Raw genomic sequence first — 11,935 nt, forward strand, 5'->3', positions numbered from 1 at the left:
CCTTGCCCTGGGGACTTGTTCCTGATGAGTAAACCGCCACCTCTGCTATTGGGATCCTCTGCTTTGACATCCCTCTGGGGCAGAACGTGGGGTATTTTCTAAGCATCAGTTGTGAAAAGCCACTTCCCTTTCCAGCCCTACACAGGGCAGGCAATCAGCTCGTCCCTCTTGGGCAAGAAAGCCAGCTATTTAAAGCACGGTCACCCAAGCGCCCCTGACGCAGGCGCAGGCTGCTGCCTGAGTTAGGAGCTCTCCGGTGCAGAGCAAATTAGGTCACTGTAACGCAATATGGGATACAGGAATGACCAGCACGAACACTGTGCCTTTGACCTCAGTGATGGGAAGAGCAGCATTTCATTTGACACCAATCCTACGCCCTCATTCCCAGCACACTCCCATGCTACCCCCCTTTTTTTTTTAAGATGCCCTTTGGCTTTTGTTCTCTGCTTCATTTGCTTTTGATGCAGGAATTTGAGACCTAGCCAAAAGTGGTATTTTTAGAAAGGTGAACATCGATCACTGCTTTTTTTCCTAGCAAAGGTCAGCTGCAGGAGAGGCACAGTGCAGTTCTTCACTGCTTGGGACTAAGCTCCTAACAGCAGCATAAGGCAAGGTGAAAGGAGTATCAGCTCATCTCCCGTGGGGACTACCAAAACGCATGTAAGATGGCACAGGACCACATTATCCATGTGCAGGAATCCCCATATTGCCAGGGTAACAGATGCAGGGGAACAACTACCACCTTATTTAGAGCAATGCTGCCAAAGAGAGCCGGGGGAGCATTGCCACTACTCTGGTCAGTGAGAAATTACACAGAGCAGGAAACTCATCCACACCACACTTCTGTGCCCACCAAATCCAGCCTCAGCCTTCAGAGAAGGATGATGGGTGTTTTAACACGTCAAGCCAGACTCTTCTCAGAGCTGTGCAGCAAAAAGAAACAAACCAAGGCTCAGTAGATAAGCTGCAACAGGGACACTTCAACTAGTTAAGAAAATAGCCCACAGTTCTCAACAAAGGTGATCCAATGTTGAACGGGGCAATCAAACGTTCCTAGTGCAATCTCCATGCTGGGAGATATTCAAAGCTTTCCCCAGCAAGGCACTGAGCAACCAGGTCTAACTTCAAAGCTTGCCCTGTTCTTAGTGGGGTTGGACCAGAGACCTTCAAATGTCCCTTCTGATCTAACCTGTCTTATCAACTTACTATACTAGGCCCTGATCTGGGATTTTTCCAGAGAGGAGAAGACAGGTAACAGGGAAGAGATCTAAGATCCCCTAGCAAGAACATGCTTGGCAAATAGCTTGGTTTGCTATGGTGTTTTAGCCTCAAAAGAGAGAGACACTGCCAAAGCACTCTACAAGGGTTCTCCATCCTACTGGAGAGAGGAAGATGCACAGAAAGCAAATCCGTAGCATTGTGCTCTGAGGGCGTGGAAAGATGCAGGATTTAGCAGGCACAAACCACACCCTGGTGCTGGCGAGGAAGCTGATGAGCATTTTATTAGATATTCTCTGGGTCAGAGATCCAAAGTCAGAGTTAAGAAACAAACACAGACCAAGTTTCAAATCACTTTATTGAAAATTTTCATACAATAGTCAGTGGCAAGAACATTCAAGTGTGATCCAGCAACACCACAGCCAAACTCCTTACACACCTCAAGCTAAGGCTGGTTCATTTACGAGCAGCTTCTGTCTCCACATGCTCAGCCTGCGTCCTGTCACGTCGGTGCGCTTCAGTGCAGCGCAGGGAGTCTTTACAACTCTCTTTACACCACATAAGATGTAAAGAGGTATGAAAGGCCCTGTAGGTCTTTTGAGAGTGCTGTTTGCAACATAAGGCATCCTTCCCACCCACCCCAGCTCATTCAAAACACTGACTGAAACCCTGTAACAAAATATGTTGCCAATAAAAATCTTTTAGAAAACTAGTATAAAAATCATTATATATAGCATAAAACTATAGAAAAGTGACTGTGCCAATTTTCCCTTTACACAAACAGTATTTGTTAGAAAAATAATCACATTGCATTAGAAATTCACGCAATATATAACATATTGGTGTCTTTCCAAAATACTCTGTGCAGCAGAAGCCCCATACAGTACCTGGGCAGTTACAGCAGCTCCCCTTTAGTTCTGTCTCTACAGCAGCTGCCAAGAATGTGGCTATTGCAGTTTTAGGATTTAGAAATTAGAGAGCTGCAAGATGGCAAACCAAGTGTTTGTAAATCAGTACCACCATCCCTTCAAAAGGAGAGAAAAAACCCCATCACAGGAATATCTTGATTTAAAAGATATTAAATGTTACTTGCTGCTGGTGTCAGTGAGACAGTGCTATTGGGACCGTTTCTATGTCAGTTTTTATTTGCAGAGTACCATTTCATGGACCACAGAAGTACCTGCAATCTGTCAGTGATTTCTTGTTTAATAAGAACACAGCGCCAAGCCACAGGAGCAAATAAAACCATAGCAGCTTCCTTGGTTCATGAAAATACTGTAAGACACTGACAGACACAGGGTTGTCAGCCTGCTGTCTGGAAATAATTAAAACTAATTGTTCCCCAATTCAGTTTTCAGCAATATGGAAGGTGTTGCATAGAAGAGCAATTCCTATCTTGCCCCTACTTTTCCAGGCACAAGATTCAAAGCCCCTGCAGCCTTTATGTGCAGCTATTCAGGAAAGGAGCTGAATCCCCAGGAGTCGAAGCTACTGCCATGTGCGAAACCCACTCTGTATTCGGTGACAATCTTCCCAAATAATTCATCAGGAACTCAGTAACTCTCTGCATAACCTTGGAGAATACCAGGAGTGGGCTTTAGATTTCCAGATGTACAAATCTGATGACTTGCTTCTCCAAGAAAACAGCAGTAACCCATTCAGACACAGTTAGCATAGGGATTTCTTTGTTAGGGGGGATTTTTGTTTGTTTTCTTTAACAGAGAGCTAGCAACGGCCAGAGCTCCTCCCTGTACAAAGCGTACAAAGTTATCTCCAGCTAGAGGTCCTAGAGCATAAAGCCCTTTCTCCTGAGTGCATTCATAGGTGAATGGGTCAACATCTATGGGATTCCTCTTCGGATTAATTGGTTGGTCACTGTCCATTGCCAAGTCAATGCCATTATTTGGCAGAAAGGAGAGGTTGGGGTTTGAGCCAGTTAGAACAAGAGCCATGGAAACTTTATAAACTTTCTGGTAGCCATTCTTGTCTTGAAAGATACATTTCTTGTCCTTGCCAAAGGATAGCACGTGATGTTCAGGAAGGCTAACGTAACGCTCATAGGGCCCAGCACAGGCGGCTGACTGTTCTTTCATCATCTGATGGACTTTGTGGTATTCAGGGTACATCATTTTGGGGAGCTGGTTAAAAATAAGACCTGGATCACTGACTCGTCTCCGAAAAACATGGATTACTGGAATATTGCAATGGTGAGCAAAGAGAATCGCATCAGCAGCTGTCAGACCAGCCCCTACAATCAAGACTGGATCTGACATGATGCCAATGCTGTTGTCCTTCACTGCTTCCTCTAGGGCAGACAGCTGGTGATGGACATAGGAAAGGTTCTCTCCCTTGACCCCAAGCCAAGTAGGACTATCGTATGTTCCTGTAGCTAAGACCACATTCTCTGCATAGATGGAGAAGGGCTCTTTGTCACCTTTCACAGTTTTGAAAAATCCATCCACCTGAAAGACCTCTGTACTTTTATCACTGAAGTTCCAGAGTGAGTCACTATTCTCCTGCAGATCTTCCTGTGTGTGGCTGCAGATGCTCTCTGCACTCACTTTCCTCACAGAGGTCACAACAGTACCACATCTGAAGTTCTTCTGCAACCCTTTCTTCATCACATAGTGCTGGTAATATTGAGCAATGTCTTCTGCTGTGGCTCTATTGTTTCTGAGGCCTCTGTAATAAAGTACAAACAAAGGTCAATCAGCAGTTAAGTAAGAGACTGAAATTTCTCCCCTTTTCCACTGAATTCATTCTAGAACCATCTATCCTGGAACTAGCAGAGAAGATTTACCTAGTTTCCCTGACTTCAACCAAGTTATTCGTGGTATACAGAGCTAACACTCAAGTCCACAATCTGCTGGAAAGAGACAGCTTTCTCTAGTATACATCCCATCCCTAAAAACATGGTTGCTCATTTATGCCTTCCTCTCACATCTTACTTCTTTTCCATTTTTAACTCCTGGACCTTAAGATTAACTGTTACACATCTCAAGAGCAGAAGCACATCAGAGACTGCCTTGTAGCTGAGCTGATTATAGTTGTCATTGGAGACAGCTGCAGTAGACACACATGTCAGATGACCATGACTTTTCCAAGCTTTATTCAGAACTCATGGTCACTGTGATCCTTGTACCCAGTGGGTGTGGAGAAGGACACATTCCAAGCAGCACTGCAGCTTTACATGAACCACAGAATGCAGAATGGACTTTCACTGGGGGCTCGGAGGGTGCCTTTTCTCTGACTAGAATCATCCATAACAGATGGGTAGCTACATTAAAGAAGTCCACTGCCCTTCATGCTCCCAACTAACATCTGGATGTTTGCAAATAATCACTCCATAGGTATCTTACCTTCTCTTTTGTTTTAGCCAGTCTTTGAATGGGAGATCTGGGAGTCCCATCCATTCACCTCTGCTCAGGGTAACCATAGAGCCCTCAATAGACTGGAACAAGAAACAAGGCAAAATGACTTTCAGTTATTCAATGTAAGAAGTGAAATGCAGTCCTGTCATGTTTCAATATGGCACAGGTCATGAAATCAGTGATTTCCTCTCATCTGCTGTCATGGATGAAGCCATCCATGTTACCCAGAAAGAACAATAGACTGGAAATATAAACGCCTCGAGTGTTTTTTTGTTTTCTTTTAAACTTTCACTGGTCTACATACATGAAATCACACGTGGCTGACTGGCACATTAGAGGAGCTTTTGCCTCTCCAGTCACATTTGCCTGTCTTACAACATGCAGACCTAAGCAGTTGGGCTTCAGTTCACCTACATGCCAGACACCTCCAGGAGCGTTTCTGCCAAGGACCAAGTGGGGGATGGCTCTGTCAGTCTCGTGCCACCAAGTGAGGACAGATTCTTCTGTTCCACCAAAGTCTGTGTCTGGACGCTGGAGAGTATCAAACAGAAGAGCCACAGGGCTGTGGGATCGTCCTTCCAAGCCTTCAGACAGATACTCCAAATCCTAAAGAGAGGCAGATCAGATGGTCAAAATGTGTGTCCTGCCAGGCAGCAGACTGCTTGTTACTCCAGTATTCCCAAACAGTGGTTTTGGTGTTCTGCCAAGCTCATTTACTAGCATACAGATCCTGTTATTGCCTGAGGGCTACCTCAAGGATCTTAGCAGTAACACTGGCACTTCATACAAGGGAGATCTGGACACCTAAAAGTACTTTGCTTAAGGCTCACTCTGTCTGTGTACTTTGAAAATACAAATGAGGTTATCACTTGTAATATACTCCTAGGATGCTTTACCATTATGTTACTACTTTTTACACAAACCTGGTCCAAAATGGAGACATCTGGGGCTTCTTCCAATTTCCTCTGAAGAATGGGATGGGGATGAAGAGAGTCTCTTTTGAAGTAAGGGATGTAGCCTGACAGCAAATATGAGAGACAAATTCCTGAGGGTCCATTCCCTAAAAAGAGACAAGGGAGAAGAATTTATACTCCTGCAAATAGAGCAGCCCTTTGAGGAGTATTTCCAATATCAAGACCAGTTTCACAGGACACAACACTGCTGTGGATACAGGGGACTTTCTATTCCAGGTTGACCAGTGACTCATTGGGTGGAGTTGGGGACTTGATTTTACCCTCATATGTCCCCTTCTCCTCCTCAGTTGCACCCATCTGCATTGCAAGGTTTTCAGAACTTGCTGAGAAGACATTGGATTAAACAAGCCAGAGGTTAACTTCATCTGAAGCTTGCAGTCTCTAGCATGCTGATGAACTGAGTTATTGCTCATTAATCTCTTTAGAGGTTTAGAAACTGGTCACATACTGGCTGGGGGCCTCAGGTCTCCTGGAAACACATTTCACACCAGTGCAGGGTAGTTCACTGTGCACAGGATAGGGGTAAAAAAGAGAGTGACTATTGAACTGAAGGGAAAACAGCTCTGCTCAGTAAAAAAGTCCCATCTAATAAGGGTTACCTGGCATTAGCTGTTTTGATTCACAGGTCTTGAGGATACTTTCAAACGGGAACCAGACCTACTATGGTATCGCAGGCAGTGTATTAAGGAAAAAAGTCTCTGCCATGCCAAGACACCCCCCAGAATACAGCACATTGAACAGATTGCTGATGACTGAACTCTAGCCAGTGGAAAAACTTGATATATGACTCCGAAGCCCAGTGAGAGTCCATGGAAAGTTTTCACATGGCTGTTCTCCAGCATGTTTAATATGTTACACTGTCTGCATAACTATGTGTCAGCCCCTCTCGCTGCTCAGGCTTTGCTGCTCACTAGTATGTGACTAACCCCCATTACATAATGCAGTGACGATGTAGGGGAGGAGAGCTGAGGTGACACAGCAGCCTGTGTTGACACAGTGCCCCGTGCTGCGTGTGTGACCGACTGGAGCAAAGCAGCGAAGGCTGCTTCCTGGGGATTTGAGATAAAGGGAGGTGCAGGCTGTCAGGGTAACAGTGAGCTGAGCTATGTGAAGGGCAGTACGTGCCGCAGCTGGGGTCAAAGTCTGCTGTGCTGAGCAAGGACCAGCAGCTGCACCTCAGTGCTTGGAATATTCCACTTGCTGGAAAGTTACCCCAAACCAACAGCAACAGAAATTAAAAGCGAACTAAACTGCAGCTGTAGTAAAATATAACACTTTTAAGCTTACTTGTTTGCTTTAAGAAGTACAAGGAGGTATCTAAGCCAAACTTCATCACCTGAGTGCACAACACTCAGCAACACACAGAGGATTTACTCTGAACCACCTCTAAGTTTGATATGGATGGTCACAAGAACAGCTGCCTCTGAGGCTCAAACTATGCTAGAAAGCAACTGCTTTCATGAGGCTGCCAGCACAGCAGAGGGATCCCACAGCCTTCCTGGAGCAGGGCCTGGAGAAGTAGCTGGAACCTGCGTGCAATGTCCAGCTGCAGTGAGACAGCTGAGCTGCTGCAGTCCAACAGCCTCCTCAGAGCGCACATCTCCACGCTGGTGCTGCTGATGCTTTAGGGACATCCCCACAATGGACCCCCATATAGGTGCACTAGGGATGTACCAAAATATCCTCCCTCCCACCTAAAGATTTGTACAACTGGGCGGTACAAGGTCACTCTCAGACTAGAACCTGCTGGTGGTAGCATCCTTGTCAAACTCATTGTTAGCATGGAGTAAGTGTGATTTAAGTGATCCACTAACTTTGGACTAGCTCTCTGGGGTGCTGTAAGTTAGATGACAGATAAGGAAGGAACCCAGGTCTGCAAGGCATTTAAACACATGCTTAGATGAACAGTGCCCAACCCCTGCACTCAAGCAAAGCTCCTGATCGGTCAGAGCGGAAGGCACTGACATCACTACTTGTGCTTTGCTCCAAGAATCACCTCACATTACAAAGCTCCCCTCTTACAAAGGAGACAAGACAGTTACTACATAACCGGTTTTCTAAACTGGTAGAAAGCCCGCAGGTTTTTACCATTCTGTGAAACCTGTACAAAATCAGCATAGCTGACTTGCATTTTAAAAGAAATCTGTGAAAAATTTCAAGAAACTTTTAACAGTGTATGGAGCACTTCTTAAACATACACAATGGGGAAAAGAGATGACACAAACCCACCCCCAATTCAAGCACTACAGATAATCACTTCACAAGATTAACTGTCTGTAGGGTGAAGGTTTCAAACCCTTTTAAATAGCAGAGAAAACCCAGGCCCAGCTGAACTGATGCCCAAAAGGGTACCAATTTTACTATTAAAAAGAGGTGTTTTAGATTGTCAGATATTTGGTTCCCTATTTCCCACAATCTTACTGGTCTTTTTCTTAGTACTAGAGAGAGTTTGGCAGTCAGGGAAAGGGTGCAGAAACAGTGGCCAGGCATTTCTGGTTTGAGTAAGAACATGTGGAACAAAAGCTGAAGACAGCAAGTCCAATGCAACAGCATGAGAGAACACAATAATGCTGTCAGGAGAAAGCTTACCTATGATCACAACAGGCAGTGCCTTAACCCCACTCTTATTTTGGGGTCTGGTCAATAATGCATACATCTTACTGTCTGGAAGCATTTAGGTCCTGGAGTTTACCTGTTAAAACAAGTAAGTTTTGAATTATTTCCTTTTGTTTTTGACAAAACCCTCCATGACTTTCTACAGCCCACAAACCCAGGTTGATCCAAGGTATTATCCTTGCATTACAGGCTATCACATCACACTTCCACACCCAGGACAGGCCCACTTATGCTCTTTCTGCCCCCACCAACACAGGATGATTCCCTGATTACACACCACAAAAAAAGGAGAAAATCCTTATCTTCTTTTCCATGCAACTCCAGTCCCTCCAGAACAGCTAGCAGTTGCAGCTTGTTAATAAAAACTTCACTTCTCCCCACAGTGTGTAGAAAATCATCATGATTACCATGAACACTTTGTACTTTTTAAAGCAACTTGTGCGTTGACTGGTAAGTAGAGCAAACCTCACTCAAGACTTCTGCCCAAAGGCTGGAAATCTCCTGGCTGCATTTTCAAATATGTAGCATTCCATCACTTTTTTAAAAATTTCTAGTTTAGTTCCTAAATCTTCTTTCTTAATTTTCCAGAAAATATTAGGTTCTAGGTCTGAACAAGTAAATCACAAGTCTTTAAACAAAATGTACAACAACTTTCTTATCTTGGAGACTAAGGTGTCATTAGAGTGGAATCTACAAAACTCATCTGATTGTTGGGCAGATATTCAGTCAATAGTGAATCAAAGTTTTTTGCCATTCCTGCAGGAATAATGACTTCTTTAGTTTTCCAGGGAATTACACTATACTGTCATTAATCTAGAGAAGTTTAAAATTTTGCTGGCTGGAGTTAAACCATGACACCCAGTAAAAGTGAAATTTTCAAAATTCAGCCTAAGTTTTTAAGTTATTTTACAGAGAACGGAGTCTTTTCTAAAAACATTATTCTCATTTTGGAAAGCCAAGTAAAAATCCACTGAATGGCATGACTTTGTTCAGTGGGGCATGCTCTCCACACCCTTTTCAAGCACAGAAAGGTCTTTTGGCAAGCACACTGCACACTTCCATAAGGTCTGGCACATCACTGCCTTTGACACAGGTATTGCAGCAAATGTCATCCTGCAAGTGTAATGCTCCACTTTAAGCCTGACATTTACATCATCAGCAACTACAGTAATGCGGTAAGACCCTGGTGATTGAATGAGCAGCCAGAAAACCACAGGTGAGTTTCGGATTTGCAGAACCCCAGGCTTCAGGAGGAGTCTTTTAAGTGCATTTGCCTGCAGGGATGTGCCAGTTCTCATATACACCAAATATACAGCCATCGCTGGTCTAGACTGAGCTCTTCTGAGAAGACTGGATTCATCCAAGGAGAGAGGCACATAAGGATTACAAGTTGAATTCAAAATCAGCAGCTTGTCCAAATTTTTGGATCACAGTGTAGTAACACTTACTGGTTGCCTATTACCACTTAATTAAGCATTAGTTGAAGATGCTCATGCATTTTGCCTGACAGGGCAAGAACCACTTAAAAGTGGTCATGTTTTCTAATTTAAGTCACTTCAAGCATCCGGCTTTGGAGAGAGTTGGATTTAAAGGAAACCTGAGTTCCCAGTGTAATTGTGACTTGAAGGTAGATGCATACATCCCCTTAAGGCACATTTTAACCGACCCAGGTAGGTGCAGGAGCACAGCCTAACTGCCCAAGTATTTCCCAGCCTTTTAGGTCGGTTCTGCCACATGAACCAAAACCTGCACCACCTTCAGCAGATTGTTGTGTAAATTTACTTCAAAAATTCCCTACCACAAAGCTCCAGAGTTGCAATTGGTAGAATTCAGCACTAGCACCTGGGATGGCCAGAGACACCAAAGGAACAGGAGACTGGTATGACCAGTAAGGTATTCCCCCAAACCAGCTAAACCACAGTAACTCTGAAGGTCAGCAGAGGTTTCTTCTCCATGGTAACAAATAAATCCCTCTCCATGGCTGTACTACAGAAGACCACAAGTTCTTGTTACGTTTTCCTAACACAGAGTGCACATCTTATTTCTGTGAAACTATTGGGAGTCTTGAAGAGGGAAACAAGTTCTCCGGAAGCAATCTTCCAGGTTTCTGCTCCATAGCACTCCACAGCAGAATGCACAGAAAGACTGTATGCACCCTGTAGACAGTGGTAACCCAGCAACATCCATGGGATTTTTGCAGGAAACCAGGACTGCTGAACCAACCCAGTACAGCACACGGCAACAGTTCCAGCATATTAATAACAAGTCTGCAAGCCCCTTTGTAAGACCTGGGCACTAAGTCATGCCGCTGTGTGCCAGCATTTTTCTGGGGGAGCCTGAAGGGGACAAAAAAGGCACAAGATGATAGAAGTCAGCCTGGCAGTCTTGTTCGCCTTAGAGGAAGGTTGCATTGGCTCCCGGCCATTGCACTATGCCACCCTACCCCACCCTGATAGAGAGCAAAGCCAGGAGCCGTGGGCTCAGTGATAACACTCTCCCCATTTCATCCTCCTCTTCCATTCTGTACCTTCTGACACATGAAAAGGGAGCATTTTCTGTAATTAAACCAAACCGTAATGGGTAGAGGATCACAATTGTTACTCTGATGACATTACTAAATCCATGCACACATGTGACCTTTTTAGCCATGGTTTTATTCAGGATCTGGTTCACAAACCCCCATAATGACCATTTTAGTGCTATACGCATTGTTTCCTGAAGTTTTGACACTGGGTAATTCTATCCACACAAGATTACGCGTTAGAGATGCTTCTGTTATTCCTAGCATGTCTCTAGAAATGGGAGAAGTCCCTTCCACATCCTATGGCTGTCATGTCTATAATTCATGGCTAATAATTAGTTTGGGAGGTTTTGGGGGTTTTTTTGGGTGGTTTCTTTAGGTAGAAAGTGAACCAGATGCTGAACCTGTTTATAGCTATTCCCATCCTGTAGACTAAATATTTGACTTCTGGGGGTAAAATTAAGCTCAGAGCTTCTCAGGTATTTCACTTTCAGGCCAGATGTTCACTTTCCCTGCCATTAGAAGTAAAGGTGGATTATTTTAATATTTGGGTTTTTGGCAATCTTAGAATCAAGGGACCACATATACCTTGATAACCTGTATAGCTAATACAATATAGCAGATGAAAACCTGCTCTTGCAGAAGCTATTGGAAAGCACACAAGACATTGAAGTTCATTTCAAATCTATACAGAACTAGTTAGCTGCAAGAGAAAGCCCGAGCTAGCAGGAAACCCAAGACTGCTCTTCTCACCCTTCTTTTATGTAGAGTAGGCTGCGGGACATTCACATTTAGTCAACTTAGTGACACTGATCCCTGCTTTGGCTCCTGCTTTAGGGTTCCTACTTTAAATGGAAGTCTCTCTCCTCCTCTTCGTTTGGGAGCATACTGCAAGCTCCACAATTTCTCTCCTCGCTGCTTCCAAAGCATTTCAGTGTCTATCTGATGTTACATAATTGTTCTGGCTTGGAAAAACATCCAGCTCATTCTGGGCCAAACTCTGCATACCTTCCTGACACAGCCTTAAGCCTAGAGACACTATAACTCAAATAAAGTCGGTCAGTGTGGCCCCTGCTAGTTCCAGGCTGCGCAAGAGAAACAGGTTTTAAGTGAGTAACGAAAGCAAGATAATGACACTATCTTTAGCAGAAATAAAAAGCCGTGTTACCACAGCCATAGGCAAGTAGCTCTCCCTATAACATCAATGAGACTTTTGCTCAAGTAAGGACCACCAA

The 11,935-nt window shown here is 44.2% G+C and overlaps 1 protein-coding gene across 1 annotated transcript; it reads right to left on the reverse strand.

Annotated features, from left to right (window-relative positions):
• Positions 1 to 2,404: 2,404 nt before the first annotated feature.
• OSGIN1 (oxidative stress induced growth inhibitor 1) lies at positions 2,405 to 8,237 on the reverse strand. The gene is made up of 5 exons (XM_010153260.1): positions 8,153 to 8,237; positions 5,513 to 5,649; positions 5,004 to 5,195; positions 4,578 to 4,669; positions 2,405 to 3,900 (listed from the first exon to the last, which is right to left on the reverse strand). The coding sequence occupies exons 1-5, from the start codon at positions 8,235 to 8,237 to the stop codon at positions 2,907 to 2,909; spliced, it is 1,500 nt and encodes a 499-aa protein (XP_010151562.1). The 3' UTR covers positions 2,405 to 2,906.
• Positions 8,238 to 11,935: the final 3,698 nt, after the last annotated feature.

This window comes from Eurypyga helias, unplaced genomic scaffold, assembly GCF_000690775.1.
Source record: "Eurypyga helias isolate BGI_N326 unplaced genomic scaffold, ASM69077v1 scaffold25856, whole genome shotgun sequence".
Taxonomy (NCBI): Eukaryota; Metazoa; Chordata; class Aves; order Eurypygiformes; family Eurypygidae; genus Eurypyga; species Eurypyga helias.